At 37.0% G+C, this 18,489-nt stretch overlaps 1 protein-coding gene, 1 long non-coding RNA gene and 1 other non-coding gene across 3 annotated transcripts; 1 reads left to right on the forward strand and 2 right to left on the reverse strand.

The window, feature by feature from the left end:
* Positions 1-403: 403 nt before the first annotated feature.
* Positions 404-4,506, reverse strand: LOC140322076 (uncharacterized). The gene is made up of 3 exons (XR_011919125.1): positions 2,845-4,506; positions 2,606-2,763; positions 404-535 (listed from the first exon to the last, which is right to left on the reverse strand). It is a non-coding gene; the product is annotated as an uncharacterized lncRNA (long non-coding RNA).
* A 4,919-nt stretch (positions 4,507-9,425) lies between these two features.
* TRNAD-GUC (transfer RNA aspartic acid (anticodon GUC)) lies at positions 9,426-9,497 on the forward strand. The gene has a single exon. It is a non-coding gene; the product is annotated as a tRNA-Asp (tRNA).
* Positions 9,498-13,103: 3,606 nt separating this feature from the next.
* Positions 13,104-18,275, reverse strand: NOPCHAP1 (NOP protein chaperone 1). The gene is made up of 4 exons (XM_072401180.1): positions 18,143-18,275; positions 15,104-15,187; positions 14,284-14,417; positions 13,104-13,851 (listed from the first exon to the last, which is right to left on the reverse strand). Exons 1-4 carry the CDS (start codon positions 18,207-18,209, stop codon positions 13,669-13,671), a joined length of 468 nt encoding a protein of 155 aa, XP_072257281.1. The 5' UTR covers positions 18,210-18,275; the 3' UTR covers positions 13,104-13,668.
* Positions 18,276-18,489: the final 214 nt, after the last annotated feature.

Raw genomic sequence — 18,489 nt, forward strand, 5'->3', positions numbered from 1 at the left:
CCCGTATCTCTCTCAGGCTATTGGTTAGGAATATCTCCAGGCAGACTTACCTGTGTAGGTGTGAGGGTCAGCTGGTCTAAACAAAATCCCATTGGCTCTAGTGTATTTATACGTATAGAAAATTCCAGATGTTTATGTCAGACAGTCCTCCTCACAAAAACTGACTTAAAAAAAACTGATTACACAGGTCAACAAAAAATTAGTTTTGATAATCATCAGAAACCACAGCAATCTTTTCTAAATCGGTTTTTGGAGCAGATTTCAGATCTGTTTTCGGTTTTTCCCTTTGAAGCATTGTTGTTTAAAGCCGATTTATCCAGTCACACAGTCTGATGTGGAACCCAAGATTTATCCTGGTCACCAAGTGGACAGCCGAAATATAATTTGTAAATCTTTTTAAGTTCTGTGGTAATTTAGCGACGTTGTGCTTTCATTGTGAATGAACCACATACGTAACAGAAACTGTCTGGATCATTAAGGCAATTTCTAGGCATGATGAAAAATGAAATTAATCGCAGTTAGTGCGGTCTCCAACCTTAAAAAAAGAAAACTGTTAAATGTTGTAATATGTTAAGGCTCTAACGAATTCCACACATAATATAATTAGCTGCAAAACAAAAACTAGACGTGTTAGAGAAAAACTAAACACATATTTGAAATCCACAAAAAAATACTACAAAGGCCACATAAAATTTTATCTGATAAAAATGACATGTTGACCTGTGATAATTTCATCTAATTAATTTTTTAGCTGCATTCTTTGGCTTTTCTGGGCAACCATTAGTTGTTTGATGTTGGTTCAAATGTGTTTATTATTTTTGAAAAGTTTAAAAGGGGTTTGTATGTTATAGTAAAGTATATATAGTATAGTTGTATAGTACATAATAATGAACACTGCAGCCAATTTTTGTGCCAAGAAATGGTAGTGTGGGGTTTTTATTTCAAATGCATTTGTGGTCATTTGTGTGTGTGTGTGTGGGGGGGGGGGGGGGTAGCTTGCATTTACAACATTATCCCCTCATATCTTGAAATAATAAAGGAGATTTATTTGAACCCAATACAGTTATAAGCCTTGAAGGGGTATACTTGCAAAACCAAGCAGACCACCTATCTAAGGGGGTTCTTACGTGACTCCCAGTGACTGGCACCTTACCAGCACTCCATCACCCATATTACAGAACCGGTCCTGCCACCCCCATCCATTTTCTATGGATCTGACACTGGTGAAAGAAGGTGGTTTACTGGAATGAGGAAGTGGTAACTGCAACACAACCTCACTGCCAGTCTGAACACAGCCAAACAGACTTTCTCTTCTCTGCGGAGTAAAATCTTCTCCATATTTACATTCCATGTGTTCATGTGCAAGTATGATCCACCTTTGTCAACCAGGATCCAGATATACAGCCAGTGCTGGATGGATGTAAATATATACAAGTGTTCTTATTCTTTATTTTAATTAGGTAAATAAATGAATTTGTCTTTAACAAATATAGCAGTCAATAGTATGCTATGCAAATTTGATTCTTTTTATGATCTATCTTTCCAAGTTACTTTATTAAAAACATAATTTTATATAAAAAATATTGACTTAATATAATTCACAGTATTCTATCATTATATATATCATCCCATTAGGGTTTAGATTACACTGATATATATATGTCTGGATGTTGGTTTCCTTAGTAGCTCACTGGGTTCTTGAGTAATTTTTAATGCAAAAGTACTACTGAATACATTTTATGTAATATTGTGACATCACTCTTTTGTGACACAAACAAATATTTAAATGCATCCTTCACAAACACATACACAGAAGAGGAGTACAGGTAGTCCCCAGGTTACATACGAGATAGGGACTGTAGGTTTGTTCTTAAGTAGAATTTGTATGAAAGTCGGAACAGGTACATTATTTTAATAAATGCAGTTAGGACAGATGTTTGTCTCAACATATTATTAGGCAGGGTGGTGTCAGTTACTATAGGGTTTCCTCCGGGTACTCCGGTTTCCTCCCACATCCCAAAAACATGCAGTTAAGTTAATTGGCTTCCCCCTAAAATGGACCTTAGACTACATTAACCACATATGACTATAGTAGGGACATTAGATTGTGAGCTCCTTTGATGGACAGTTAGTGACACGACTATCAACTTTGTACAGCGCTGTGTAATATGATGGTGCTATATAAATACTGTATATTAATAATAATATTAATAATATATAAAATTCTCACTGTGAGTTAATCACAAAAAAAATTTTTGGAGCCCAGACATTCATTAACTTCTGAAGCGAACTGTGCTTTGATATGCAAGAAGAAACAACTGCAGAGTTTGTCTTGGACATTAAAGAGTTACAAGAAGCTGCAGAAAGAGCTCAGTCTCAGCTGTGTTGAGCAAAAGATTTCTTCTGCAAGTCATGCAAACCACCCCTCACCAAGCCTCTGTCCTGCACAGGGGGGAGCAGGGAAGCCCTGTTCATATCTAGGAGTCGTCCATATGTCAGATGTCCTTAACATCGGGACTACCTGTAATGATCGATGAGGTGTAAAAAGGCTAAGCTGTTCTAATATTATGAGATCTATTCATAAAGCAACACAACTGACATTTACCAAACATTCTCTGGTGAAGAATTATTCCAAGTCCATATGTTTTCAATAGCAGTGATTTATTCTCCAGATCATGTTTGATGTCAAACTTTAAAAACAGATCTCTGCTTAGGTGACAATCTTCTGAGATGTGTTTGTAGTTTTATTCTTGATAGACTGAACTGAAAAATGTATAACATTAGCAATATTAGTGAAATTTACATATTACTAAAAAGTTATTTAGCCACCAGAATTTAACTCACAGGATGCATGCAGGTTCTCATCAGAAAGGTGCTCTCCTTATAACCATGCTTTGTTGAAGTTAAACAGGTTCTTAACAATTCAGAAAGGTACAAGTCCCACTCCTACTATTAGGAATTCGTTATAAACAAATGACAGAAAATTAGTCATTAGTACATGTTGAAGTATGCAGTACCAAATCGTCTTCATTTTACAGATTTCCATTTACAGCCTGTCCTGTCATTATAAATATGAAAAAAATAATGTCCGCTTGTAATGCTTCCTCACACTATCCAAAAAATGTTGTGCAAATGTGGCTATACATGCACTTTAAATAACAAAGATCACAGTGCTACCACTGCCTGGCAATGCCTTCATTTGATAGAAAATGTTCTATGTTCAGTGCTATTCTGAATTACATCTAAGCATCTACTGAGTAGTGTTCATAAATGTCTGACACAGATCAGTTTCCTTCTACCCACTGGATTATTCTCTTGTGATTTGCTATTGAGTTACAATGTTGCAGACTAAACACTGGTGTAGTGAATACTGTGGAATTACTTCCTGCTGTCTGCCTGCTGACCACTACCTTGGCAAAGTCACTTTTATTTATAATGTTGCTGTGTGTTTTGACATGTTAGAAGTGTTATATATAGCTGTATAAACTTCATGAAAGCTCCACTTTAAAGTGTAACTCCAACAAACCCTATACATTTCAAGGATTTCAACTTCCTTTCTTATTATTAAATTCATGTTTGTTCCATTATGTCCTTTGCAAACACATTTCAGAAAGAGACTCTAATTCATTATAACCACCATTGCACTTGTGATATGATGAAACAATCGGCAATGTCTGCATCTACTTTAGAAATAGTTAACCCAAAGTTATATAAAAATGGATAAAGTCTATCTCACTGAAACTTAAAATTCTATAGCAGGGGATGTCTAAAATGTAACTTGTATGTTAGCTCAGACTTCTGAGAATATCAGTGATCAAATCACACAAGGAGGAAATTACATTTCTATAGGTTTATCATAGTCTCATATATTTAATCATATTCTCTCATATTATCATATATTTACTGTGTGCAAAACACTTCCAGATTGCCATAATGCTTAGCATTTTGGGCACTTTTTAGATCATTACAGAGGCTGCAGATTGAAATGGACTAATCATTTTATTAACATGAAATTAACAAATGTCTCTATTGTAATTGTATATGCTATATTATCCTTTTTAAAAAGTGGCATTCTGGCTAATAATAATATTTCTCCTTTATGCATTACCAGCTAACAAGTAACATATCACACTTTAGTCAGATAACAAGTTGTTCTGCTATATTTACCGTAGCAGAATGGCAAATGCTCATATACAAGCTAGTTGTGAAAAGCTGCAAATGTGCAAAGAATTACCAGTCATACATCTGAATGCTTTCAAATAAGTTAGGCAGAAGTGGTCAGTTATACATGGTTATTATGGTTCAATAAGGTGTTATTGCCACTAGTTTTTATTAGAATTTCATCCAACCAACATCACTTTATTCTCAAAGCTCACACAGAATGGGCTCTGTTTATAAAACAGTGAATCAGACATTCCCTCGAACAATCCCTAATGGGAATCTTCCAAGTCCAAGTGTTAGTTCATGAACCAACTTGCTTGCTTTCTCAAGGTATGCTGGCTGGTGGCCCAGCCATGCAACCACAGTTATTTTCTGCCAGTACATGCTTTACCATATTATCACTTAACAGCATTACAGCTTTATATTTATAGTGCACTTCATATTTATAGTCCATTTCAAGCTAATCAGGTCCTGAAATGTTTATGTGCTCAGTGTACATGTTTACATCCCATATTTCACTGTTATCCTTCAATTTATAGACGATAGTAATAGCATGAAAGAAAATCGAAAAGCTGTGGCTCTCCATGACGTTCGTCAAGGTTAAAATAATTCTTTCTGATAAAAGAAACTTTTTCATCCCATCTACAATATGTAGATTAGTCACTAAAATAATTTAAGGGTTTTCAGGGACAAAAGATTTTGCTAATAAAAACAATATATCGCACCAAGCAGAAAAACAGAACTTTTTGACCCTGCATTATACTAGCAAATGAAAAGAGGTTACTGGAATAGGAAACTTGTGAACTTCTAATGATGAAGAAGCATATTTTTACAGGCAGGGTGTAGTTTCCCAACAATACGTGAGGTCATCCAGTTCTGGGTCCTCTTCCATGGAGCACAGTGAACTAAAGAGCAGATGAGGAGTGTGATTTGAAAATATATCTCCTTTTTCATCAAGGTCCTCCTTATGTGAGGACCAGTTTGGTGAAGACTCCATTCCCTATATTTCTCTGGGCCCTTGTAGCACCTCGCCTGGATTTCCTGGATTTGGGTGCCTAACAGTTACCACTGCCATGTTGAAAAGGTTTAATGTGTTAGCAACTTTAGGCTGGAGTTCTGTATATGTTTTGTATCTTGTGTACTACACATCAGAAGTATAAATGTAAAATAATAAGGACTTCTATTATTTTACCTGTGGGTAGTATAAAGAGCATTGCAAAAGGTTTGTTACCAGGCTGTTATGATGTGAACAGAATTATGAAAAAACCTTGGTATTGTACTGGTATTTATGTGAATGAGAGGTGGTCTGTCCCTTCTAGGGAGCCGTAGGACCCTGTGATCCCATTCTTAAAGTCACCGTGGTGTTTCTCTTGTCTCATGCTACTTGGAGAAGAAGCTGATAAATGGTTGATTGCCTGCCGGGATATGCTTGGTGCTCATTTCCACACATTGCAGGAATTGGTTGCTTCACACCCTGTTCAAAAAACTGTATTGCGGCATGTGCTCCAATTCAAATATGTGTGTATCCCTGAGTGAACTGGTTTGCTTACATAGTTACATAGTATGTTGGGTTGAAAAAAGACATAAGTCCATCAAGTTCAACCACTAGAGAAAATAAACATATCCCAGATATAAAACCCTATGGACAGTTGGTCCAGCGGAAGGCAAAAAAACCCTGGTACAATTTGCTTCAACAGGGGAAAAAAAATCCTTCCTGATTCCCTGGATCAACGGTCTCTGTGTTTTTTACATATAGTAAGATATAATAGTGAGATAAAATCACAGAGATGCTTGCATTCCAATAATAACTTCACAATTCCCAAGAAACACACTAACATGGTGTGTGAAAAATTTTGCAGCATGTTCCTTGATTAAGGAAAAAATGGGTAAATTTGCAGGCAGCCATAACAAACATGGATTGAACATACAATCTCCATTTATATTATACTGATACATTTCCTTAATCCATTACATAATGTTTGCACAGTTCTGCGGTTTTTATGCAAGACTTCCTAGAATTTCCTTTGTTATGCAATCACAAACCACAGCTTGTTGTGTAACATTTTTCCTTTATAATGTAGTGTTCATCCTTCATCTATCTCCATTGGTAGGTTTTGAAACAACCAGGTACAAGGCACCTTGGCCACACACTATCCTGACATGTAATCATGGTAGGTCACGGTTACTGATCTGACTGTCGCTTGTGTAAAAGTTTTTTTCTGTACAATAATAATTTGTGCAAACTGGATAAAATACAATAATCCAGGGAAAGAATATTCACAGTGCACTTCATTTTAACAAATGGTATAAATGAATTATCTTAACTAAATTAAACTGAAAACATATTTTCTGTGGACTTTTTTTTTATATGGAGCAGCTATTCTCATTCAGAGTTCTTTTAGAGGTTGCTAGGGGTTCTTTGACCTGTATTTTGCAGGTACAAGGACCATAGACTGTCTACAATGTTTATGTTCTGTAAGTCATATCCAATATTCAGCACAAATAGACTTCACCCATGCTAGACAGGGTGATGTCTTTTATATCCCATGGTGTCCTCTTGGTGTCATATTCAAAACTGGGGAGGTATGGCATAAATTCACTGGTAGTGATTAAAGCACTCCTAATAAAGGCACATGCACCTGGAAGCTTCACCTGCAATAAGTATTTGATTACAGCAGAACTAAACTCCCCCCCACATGTTTTACTAACACTGATATCGTCACCTAATCCTTTTTTGGGTTTGGGATCTGTGTCCATTTATTGGCCAGGGGAGAGCAATGCTACTCACAAACATGTGCATGGGAAATCTTTCTTTGTTGGCACCCAATATGTTGGGATCATGCACACATACAGAAGAGACATTAAATATTCTTTTTGCAATGAAGTGTCTACTCACACTTTTATGATAATCAGGTTTAGTTCTACCAGATTCACTGTAATATAACTTTATATTCACTACAAATATGCTACTCTGTTTATAAAGCAGTCAATCTGACATTCACCAAACATTCTCTGGAGAAAAATAAAAAACTGCCATTGAAAACACCTGGACATGGAAGACCCCCTCCTCCTGCCCCCAACAAGAGGTCTATTTATAAAGCAGATTCACTGCTTTATTTTTTAAGGATTCTTTAAGATTCACTGCTTTATAAATAGAACTCAATATGTTTGTAATAACTTGATAAACCTAATTTTTGGTTATTTCGTGTACACCCAGTGTGTTCGCAGCTATGGAAAATTTCACAATACATTTCAATACCATAAAGGTTAGGTAAGACATGCATTTCACAAATATTACCATAGTTATTTTAAACTTAACTGACCCTAACACATCTAACTGACGCCCAGTAGAAATTTATCAGTCACGATCATCCCCATATGACAAATGTAGATGAAGTTAAACACAGATCAATCAGATAATCGTCACTGCCCCATGATAGCCAATCAAATCCAAACTTTTATCAAATCCATACTGGTATTTACAGGCTCCAGTTTGAGGCAGATTGAATGCTATACAGAAACACAGATATTTGTTCTCTCAGACATCTATACAAACCAAACATAATGTTTGTGACTTTGAGTGCACAGTTCAGTTAAACTGTCAATGATGTCATAAAAGGTAAGTCCCTGCTACCAGGGCAGCTGGGTGAGCTAAAGTGAGCTATGCTGACAACTGTTTATGTTCTTTTTTTATTTTGGATAGCATATGGAAGATATTTAGAAGAGATATTTCCTCATTCCCAGCTTGCTAACAATGTTTTGGCAGATAGGAAATTGAGTGCAACTTTCCAACAATAACACAGGCCTGCAATGGGAACATTTTTTTCCAAAGATTTCAATAATACTTATGCTTTTTGGAAGATCATTGTCTTAGTTAAGAAAATTATTTCAAAAAATTTTGGAGTGAAACTTGGTGATTAGGACAAGTCACTGGCTCCACATAAAGTTCTCTGTATTTGCATGGAAGAGCTTGGACTGTGGTCCCAAGGTAAGAAAACATTAAATAAATTTGCCTATGGTCTGGGTGGAGCCCTACAATCACAGCAATGATTGCTTTTGTAACATTGAGGAGTACAACTTGAAAAACAAATCCCCCATCCACTATGTGTCCTGTACCTCATGGTCCTGGTATTCCTGTGCCAAGCTTATGAGGTTCCTTAGTGGATGTCTCCATTCCTGATCATGGCAAAAAGTGCCTTGCTGATACCAACAATCACCAACTGATCAAAGATTGAAGTGATGTAGGTGCAGAGATCATTAAAGGTACAGGTATGTAGGTACAGGGATCATTAGAATTGTACAGGTATGTAGTTACAGAGATCATTAAATGGTACAGGTATGTAGATGCAGAGATTATTAGAATGGTACAGGTATGTAGGGGCAGAGACCATTAGAATGGTACAGGTATGTAGGTGCAGAGATCATTAGAATGGTACAGGTATGTAGGTGCAGAGATCATTAAATGGTACAGGTATGTAGATGCAGAGATTATTAGAATGGTACAGGTATGTAGGGGCAGAGATCATTAGAATGGTACAGGTATGTAGGTGCAGAGATCATTACAATAGTACAGGTATGTAGGTGCAGAGATCATTAGAATAGAACAGGTATGTAGGGGCAGAGATCATTAGAATGGTACAGGTATGTAGGGGCAGAGATCATTAGAATGGTACAGGTATGTAGGTGCAGAGATCATTAGAATGGTACAGGTATAAAGGTACAGGGATCATTACAATAGTACAGGTATGTAAGTGCAGAGATCATTAGAATGTTAGAGGTATATAGGTGCAGAGATCATTAAATGGTACAGGTATGTAGATACAGAGATCATTAGAATGGTACAGGTATAAAGGTACAGGGATCATGGTTCAGCTCCCTGTGTACACATCCCTAGAGATAGAGGAGTGTCTGCAGAGATCCCAATAAGTGCTCGGGTACAGTGATCATGAATGGGAGTACGGAGCAGAGATCAGGAATACATTAGGTGTGTGTCTGCAGATATCAGTAACAGATACATGTAACGATTAGTACCAAGCTGGAGAGGCAATATTGCGGACATAACTCGGTTATCAGGATGGATCAGGAGATGAATCTGTTACCGTAATCCCCTGTGAGGTTAAGAGTAATCACTAGAAGTCAGGCAGTTTTTAAAATATCAATGACCAAACAACATTTTCCTTTAAATAATAATCGCATGACTCCAACACAGCTTTCCTTCAGCCTCACACATGTAGACAGTAGAGAAGGAAAGATCAACATGCATTTCCTCGTTAGTATAGTGGTAAGTATCCCCGCCTGTCACGCGGGAGACCGGGGTTCGATTCCCCGACGGGGAGGCACAATTTTTTTTTCTACTTTATATGGAACATTCACATTTTTGTTCACTGCGTGAAAAAAAACCGTTTCCTATTATATAATTAGAACTTTAATGCTTTATTTACTCCTGCTTCCTCCTTTACCCTGGTCACAGATGTCAGTAGTCTACTATACAGCTCTTTGCCCATAATATATTGTCAGTCCTGTTGCAAATGACACTATATCAGTAATTCCTGTACATACATTTCAATAGACTACATAGTGTTTCCCATTATCCTGCAATCACTTAGTATCCTACATTTAAAACAGGTCTCTTTTGTTCCATGTTAACAAACATCAGCTGTAGTGATAAGCTGACACAACCTATAAATGACACAAGTGTTTTGCAGTTTATAGACTTTTTCACTTAAAATCTGCGGAAGTAAAGGTAAGAAGGATTTTTTATTTTAACTTTGGTTCCACTTTAACATGCATGGTATTGTAGCATAAATTGTTGTCCGTACCATCTGAATGTTGCATAGAGACTCATCAGAGCAGGCCACATTTTCCCAATTTTGTCCAATTTCTGTGAGTCTGGTAGAATTCTAGCCTTAGGTGCCTGTTCCAAGCAGAGAAGCATGGCACGCTGTGTGGTCTTCTGCTGCTGTAGTCCATCTGCGTCAAAGCTTGACATATTGTGTATTCAGAGACGTTCTTCCGCATACCTCAGTTATAATCTAAAGAATTTTTATTACTGTTGGCTTTATACAAGTTTGATCATTTTATTCTGACCTATGGAATCAACAATGCATTTTACTACTGAGAACTGCTGCTCGGTGGATACCTTCCCTTTTCAGGCCATTTTCTGTAAACCTTAGAGATCAAGTTTCTCAAATACTCAGTCCAGCCTGCCTGGCACCAACAATCATGCCACATTCAGTCACCTAAATCACCTTTCTTCCCATTCTGATGTTAGGTTTTAACATCAGCAGGTCAATGTCTACATACCTAAATTGGCTGATAAGGTATTTGCGTTAATAAGCAATTGAACAGATTTACCTAATATAGTGTCCAATGAGTGTAGTTTATGTGTTTTCTGTTCCTCTAGTTTTGTGAAAAAGTAATATTAAATAAAAAGAAAAGAAAGTTTTTTTTTGGCAAATAAAAGTATTGAATTCAATGATAATTCTTATATAACAATACAAAGCATTTGTGTCCAGTAAGCCACAATGAAGCTTGTGGTTTACAGGGGATGTTGATTACAGTTTAGGCCCTAAAGGGCGCCATTCAGTATTCATCTAGCATATTGTGCACATATACAACCATAAATGTTTCACTGCACTCCAGCAGTTTTTCCACACTACACTGCTCGTTATGAAGAACAAGTTTATATTTTTACAGATCTACAACTATCTCCTGGGATCCTTAATAGCCTGCTGTACAGTAAATAACAGGGGCAATACCAACAACAACTAAAAACTCCCCTATAATACTTGGGACTCCCTTGGCATCTTCAAGCCTTCAGACCTAAGTCACATAGCAAGACCATATACATTAACTGCATGTGTAAGTTTTTGTTGATGTACCGCTACCCCTGAGGAAGTCTAATAGAGTGAAACGCGTCAGGTACAACAATCCATATGAACAAATTCTTGTCTGCAAGTTAAAACATTTATGCTTGTATATGAGCACAATATGCTGGATGACTACTGTAAAGCCTTAGGGCCTAAATTGTAATCAACATTCTCTGTAAATTACAAGCTTTCATTGTGGCTTACTGGACTAAAATGCTTTGTATTGTTATATGAGAATTATTATTGAATACAATACTTTTTTTGCCAAAAAACTTTTCTTTTTTTAATATACCTTCTAAGGGTTGGCACATTCAGTCTTTCAGGACAACAAACAGATAAACAACTACCACTCACAATTATCTAACTAAAGAAACCTTTGTGGAAAAGTACACAAACCACAGGTAATATACCTTAAATTACATAAATAGCTAAAAGGCCAGTTAGTTTTACAGGTAACAATATTTCTAAGCATTTTCAAGGTCAGCAACTTGTAAGATGATTGATTCCTTCTTCCAAGCAGAAAAGTGAAAACTTCTGACCCCCTTGTCCCTCAGTTGGCATTATAGGTATACATACCCATCATTCATTAAGAGGACATTGTAAAGCAGCGGCCAGGTATAGAAGGGAAATCTACACTTTCTGTGACTTCATAGTCCTGACTGGTCTAATAGCTGAATAATGTGAGAATTAGGTCCCCCTTTAAGCAGGTCTTGTTCTCTACAACTGGTAGCATTCAGGTATTTTGTGTTCATTGCAAAAGCACAATATCTAGAGGAGTGCTGGAGAGGCGAGTATGAAATATATACATATTCTGTCATCCAAAATCACAATTGGAGTGTCCATAGACTAAACCTGTTGGGATCATTTTGAATAAAATAGAAAAGTGTAAAACCCTTGTTATTTAAATTTTTGCAGTGTACCATTGGGGAAATTTACTTTTAGGTTTCTGTGTCTCTTGTACAGAAAGCAGAGGAGGAAATAGTCCAAAGTAAGGGAACTTTCAGATCAGGTTTCAATGTTAAAAGATTTTCCTTAACCTCCCTGGCAGTATTCCCGAGTGTGGGTCGGGGTTAATTTTCATTACCAAAAGCGTTGGGAGTTTTTAAGTCCTACCTGGTCCCCATGTTTCTGCAGCGTTCTCCAGTGATGCCCCGCATCTGCTTCCCCTGGCAATGCCTCCAGGGCATTACCAGGCTACACAGATGCCAACTGGCATCTGCCTCCCCAGCCTGTGAATGTTGGGAACATGAGGCCAGGGGACACAGATGCCGGCCGTGACGGGCCGTGCAGCAGGAAATTTAAAATAAGTATTTTTAAATGTACTGCTTTTACATTTAAAAATACTTATTATTCATACTGCCAAGGAGGTTAATCTCTTGTTCTAAGGGCAACTTTTTTATTTAAACTTCCCTTTTCTTTTAAATTTGCAGTAGTACAATACAGCAGTTAGAGTGGTAAATCTTCCCTCAAAGACCACAGTACAATGTTGGGAGTGTCCAACCCTTGCCCATGGCATCCAAAATTAAAATAAAAAACACTTTAGGTTTCCTAGGCAAGTTTTAATAGATAAAAATGTAGGTATTTTTGTTGAACTGATTGAATTGTTAAAAATGTAGGTATTTTTGTTTACTTTCTATGAACAAGCCTTTTCCTTAATGTACACTAACTTGCATTTGCACAGCTTAGTGTGCAATTAGTATACAATCTTGGCATCACTGGCTTCCAGAAATAAATGAACTCCCTTGCAAAAATTCAACTGCTACAATTTTCTAGCCTGGCCAATCAAGATGGACAAAAACCCCAGGACCCAGAAGAGACCATTTGAAGATGCAAGGAGAGGAGAGTTTAAGCTTTAAAATGTGATCAGTTAGGTAAATTTATTTTACTGAAAAAGAGACTGTTCCTTCTGCAACTAAGAACCTACCAGCTTGAAATGTAACATTTAATCCCCCCTGCCCGGTACAATTATAGATATAAAAAGAACACTATAGAATTATAATAAGAGATGTCACTGTACCATTCGCCATGTATACAATTTTTTGTATGTAGTCAAAACAACGTTGGCCGAAAACATTCTGTAATCAACATAATATATTTTATTAATAAATGTACAATATCTACAAATAAGGCAAATGTATAATGTCACACAAATTTTCCTCCGAGTAGCATTTCAGTGGGTAGAATCACCCTGGGTTTCTAATCTTGAAATTACTGTGGTAAGATTTGTCCGTCAGTTCCTGGCACATTCAATACTAGAAAATATTGAATGAAAAAAAAAATAGAAATAGTGAGAACATTATGTAATGGACCCAGGGACCTCACAGAGATCTTTTTATTATAAATCAGTAGATTAGCGGTCCAGTAGAAAACCAAAGAAGTATCGAAATTGATGGGTATATATACTTTTATAAAAAGCAGATATTCCAATGTTAAAATGATACAAACACTGCAAAAAATATATTTATAACACTTTACAGAGTAATTCCTGCATAACGGGAGATGTGAGTAATAATTAACAACTGAGACACTACTTTTCTTTTGATTAAATAGAACTTTTCTAACATTTCTTCTTAGTTATAGCTCTTCTCGTTATAGTATTGCACTGTCCTTTGTTATATACAGGAACTGCAGAGTCCTATCAACTCTGGTTCATTTCAGAATTTCCTTTTAATACTTCGATTTTGGCCTTTTTCTTTTTTTTGCTCAGTTTGATATTGTGCTCAGTTACTTCTTGTGCATCACTGTCAGAGCTTTCATCTGAGTTGCTCTCTTCCTCTTCTTCACTGGAGTCAGAACTGTTCAGTTCAACCAAGGCCACATCCTGCATACAAACAATCAACAATTGTGATGTAATAAATGTTGTAAAATGAGAACATGTCATTAAGGTCTGAACATAATATATATTTATATTAAAAGAAAAAAAAAAAGCGTATAGGCCATACTCTTATCCCAGATTTAGGTTTTATTTCTTAATAGGAAAAGATTATCACCTTTATCATGATTTATAAGGACTCGGGAAGGGTTAGAACATCTGTTAAGTTTTTATTGCGGTACGTTTTGTTATCTTTTGCACCACCATACATTAACAATAAATATAACTATAGAACATGTGTAAAAATCACCCAGATCTCAAATATTGTCCCTGTATTTGTGCTCTAAGCACATGGATTGGGCGGTATGCTAATTCCCCCTCTAATAGCTGTTATGCAGAGAAAATAAAAAACTAAACCATTAATGAAAGCAACATCCTTGCCATTTCAATGATCTTTTCCTGATCTTCAACATTCTCTATGTCATAGGTTCCAGCTGGACAGTCTTTCATTTCTTGGCTGAGTTTTTCATTGGCTGAGGCCATCTGAGGCAGAAAACTCTGGACTCGGTCAAGTACTGTGACAACAAAACACAAGATAAACTGTTGTTTATTCTATCCAGCCACAGTTATGTAAATAAAAGGTGAGTCCAAGCTGAAAATATCATCAATTAACCTCCCCAGCAGTAACCACGAGTTAGATGAGGTAAAAAAAACGAGCTGAAAGCAGTAACCCCGAGTCACAAAAAGTAAAAAACAAACACTTACCTGGTCCTATTGGCGTCCTCCAGTGTCCTGCTATCCTCTGGCCGCGTCCTCTTCCTCGATCTGTCCTCCGGCGAGTACGCTCACGTTCAACCGCGAGTTCCCAGTGACGTTGGTGCGTACAGCCGCCACCAGGGGCACGGTCAGAAATTCAAATTATTTTGTATTGCACTCAATACAAAATTACTGTATTGAATGCAATACACTGGATTTATATGTCTAAAAGTGGTACATTGTCTTTCTTGAAAATGTATTTTACAGTATAATATATGAGTATAATACAATATGAAACACAAATTATGTCAAAGTTTATTTTTTTTGTAATACTAATTTGTTATTTTGACATGATTTTGTGTTTCAAACTTTATTATAGGCATACTAATATACTGTAAAATACATTTTCATTAAAAACATTGTACCGCTTTTAGACATATAAATTCGGACAGAAATGAACTGCTAGAGAGGTTAATAAAAAGTATGAACTTAAAAACTGACTTACTGCTGCTCCGTGGCATTCTGACAATTGGAGAAGACAATCCATTTTTCTTCTGCTTTGAATTTATAAGCAACTTGTTGTACAGACCTTTGGGCAAAAAAGAAATGCAATAGAAGTTATGGTATGTATGGGAAAAGGAAAAAAACTGAGGTTTGCATGAACAAGATGGCATATGTCATTCGGTCTGAAGGGTAAAGCCTAGTCTACCTGGATTGTCTCCCTAGTATTTAACCTGAGCATTTAAACACCCATATCTGAAATTCCCATGCATTCCAAAGAGCTAGTCTACATGAGGGTGTTTGTTGGAGGCACGTTTTTGAGTGTTTAAGAGAATGCTCCTTGCTGTGTTTTAAAAATAAACTGTTGGAAAACACCTATAAACAATGAACCCGGCAAGCCTAGAGGGGGTGTGTTCTGCCAACTCAGGTACAAAACAGCTCTGCTAGGTTCAGTGTGTCCCCATAATACCTTTCCCTTCATGTAGCTAAAGTGACGGCACTTGGAAAGTCAGTATTCTAGGGCTGGAGGAAGAGCATCCCCATACGCCCTCTCCTTCTAAAGGCTAATAAAAGGTAAACCCAGATTACAGCTCAAGCATCATTAGGGTTTACCACTGCTTAGCCAACCACCACTAGGGGGGAATGGGGATACTCGTCCTGATTTGCCTTCTAAGTGCCACATCTATCTATATATACACACATACAATCATAAGCAAAGATAGTGGCACCCTTGCATTTATGTCAGAAAATGCACCACTTCTCCCAGAAAGTTGTTGCAATTACAAATGCTTTGGTTTTGTCATGTTTATTTATTTTGTTGGCACTAGAAGAACACGAAAAAGCAGAAAAAAAAAATACGATGTTCTTGACAAAATTATTGGCACCCTCAACTTAATACTTGGTAGAATACCCTTTGGAAGAATTAACGGATGTTATTCACTTTCTGTAACTATCAAGGAGTCTTTTACATCTCTAAACTGGAATTTTGGATAACCTTTGCCAGCTGCTCCAGGTCTCACATTTGAAGGGTTCCTTCTCCCACCTGCTGATTTTAGATCTCCCCACAGGGGATTTAGATGTGAATTCATTGCTGGCCACTTCAGAACTCTCCAATTTTGTCTTAAACCAATTCATTTCAAAATTGTTTGACTGTAGGGACCATGTTCTTTCTTTGAAGGACTCTTTTTGTTTTCTGTAAACAGTTGAATGATGTGCATTACCAAAAATCTGCATTTTTGTCTAGATCTGTCTAGCGTACTAGACTTGGACATTCTCCCAAAAGGATTGAGGCTTCCACAGGTGAGTTTTAGCAAACTCCAATCTGGCTTGTTTAAGTTTGTGCCAGCTGTGGGGTCCTGCTGGGTCCCCTGCAATAGCTTCCATTTTCATTCAGATGGCGACCCATAGTGCGAGCTGACACTGTTGTACCCTGTCCCTGCAGGTCAGCTTGAATTTGTTTGGAAGTTGATCAAGGCTCTTTATCCATCATTCAAACAATTCTTCCTTTTACATATCATCAATCTTTCTCTTTCGTCTTGTTGAATTAAAAATAAGCATCACATGCTCAAATTAAGTCTATTTAGTATGATTCTGATAAGGTGTCAATGAATGTATTGATAAACAAAAGCACTATTTATAACAGTACTACATATTAACATTACACTCATATGCTGAATGTGCTAAACATAGTCCTTCTGTGCAATGCAATAAGTTATATTGGCAAAAAAAAATCTCAGTACCCAACGCGTTTCCCCTAAAAGGCTTCCTCGGGGGATAAGGAGACATTTATAGGTTGACTTTGTCAATATACTTCATGTTGAAGTGTTAGGTTAAGAACATATGTAGAGGCCCACTATGGGGTAATGGAATCCGTCCGTGATTTATTAACCTTCTGGGAGGTTCATTTCTGTCTGGATTTATATGTCTAAAAGCAGTACACTGCCATTCATGAAAATTCATTTTACAGTATAATATAATAGTATGAGTATAATAAAGTTTGAAACACAAAATCATGTGAAAATAAATTATAAAAAAAATTTAAGAAACTTTGACATGATTTTGTGTTTCAAACGCTATAAGGTTACTTTGTATTGAATGCAATACAAAATAATTTGAAATTCTCGCTGCACCCCTAGTGTCACCTGAAAGCTCAGCGCTCTCGCCGGGGGACAGATCGACGAAGAGAACGTGACCAGAGGATGGCAAGACACTGGCGGGTGCTGATGGGACCAGGTAAGTGTTTACTTTTTACCCCGAGCCACGTTCAGGCTTACTGCTCAGGAGGATAATAAATCACTCGGATGGACCCCATTACCCTATAGTGGATCCCTACATGGGTGAAACGAGTTGGTAACGGAGACATGACATTTTGTCAATATAATTTATTAGCACAGTTAGCATAGGAGTACTATGCTAATATGTAGGACCATTATAAATATTGCTTTTGTTTATCAATACATTCAATCGTCTTTGACACACAAAGCCTGTTTTCTTCTTTCTTTATCTTTATATTTGTAATTGCAACAATTTTATGAGACAAATGGGGCTTTTTCTGACATGAATGCAGGGGTACCAATATTTTTGACCAGCCCCCATTCATTTCAAATGTGGTTGCTGCCTATGTAGCTTCTCCTACAACCTCATGGTCAGGGTGAACGGTGCCTAGCTATATATTATATATACAAATATTTTTCTTTGATATGGGTCACCACAAGCCCAAACACTAACTGTACACAATACTTTAATATTTGATTTTAATTGCACATAAGGAGGAGGAGATCACCTCTATTTTTCCAGGCTACTTGCCCACAATATAGACATAATAAGAATGTCACTTAATGAGAAATACACTGCACTAGTTTGTACAAACGCAATTTGGGCGAACATTCAGGGTTTTAAAGCGTCATCCTTTTAGTACTTAATGGTGAAAATCCAAACACGTTTGTCCTGCCTTACTGTTCCCTTCTCCTGTATGCAACCAGAAGTGATCATATGGCTTTCACATTCTTAAAGTAATACTATGGCCACTCATGGCTGTCATCACCTTCTGAGGAACCGACATCCACCAACTCTGCAGATCGGACCGGGTTCACTGTTCGATCCTCCTCCATTCTCTGCTGATCATACAGCTAAACAGAAGCATGGGAAGAAGTGTGCGCCGAACAGGAAGCCGGCAGTCTAATGATGACGTCACGCATTGCTCAGTCACTGTCGTCCATAATGGATGAGGGCAGACGATCCCTCACAGTTATAGTGTTTTATCATGGCTGCATTCCTTTATTTTACATAAACAACTGTAACCTTAAATTCTTTGGACACTATTTACAATATAATTTGCTTTAGTTTTATTTTGACTAGATAATCTCTTTAAATGTTCCATATATAACAATG

Source organism: Pyxicephalus adspersus, chromosome 2 (assembly GCF_032062135.1).
Source record: "Pyxicephalus adspersus chromosome 2, UCB_Pads_2.0, whole genome shotgun sequence".
NCBI lineage: Eukaryota > Metazoa > Chordata > Amphibia > Anura > Pyxicephalidae > Pyxicephalus > Pyxicephalus adspersus.

Bases quoted from the DNA above. Each gene is read 5' to 3' on its own strand.
- NOPCHAP1 (XM_072401180.1), bottom strand. From the start codon at position 18,209: ATGGAGGAGGATCGAACAGTGAACCCGGTCCGATCTGCAGAGTTGGTG. The intron at 15,188-18,142 runs GTGATGACAGCC...TTTTGCCCAAAG, and splicing joins GGATGTCGGTTCCTCAGAAG to GTCTGTACAACAAGTTGCTT. The intron at 14,418-15,103 runs GTAAGTCAGTTT...TTGTTGTCACAG, and splicing joins CAGAATGCCACGGAGCAGCA to TACTTGACCGAGTCCAGAGT.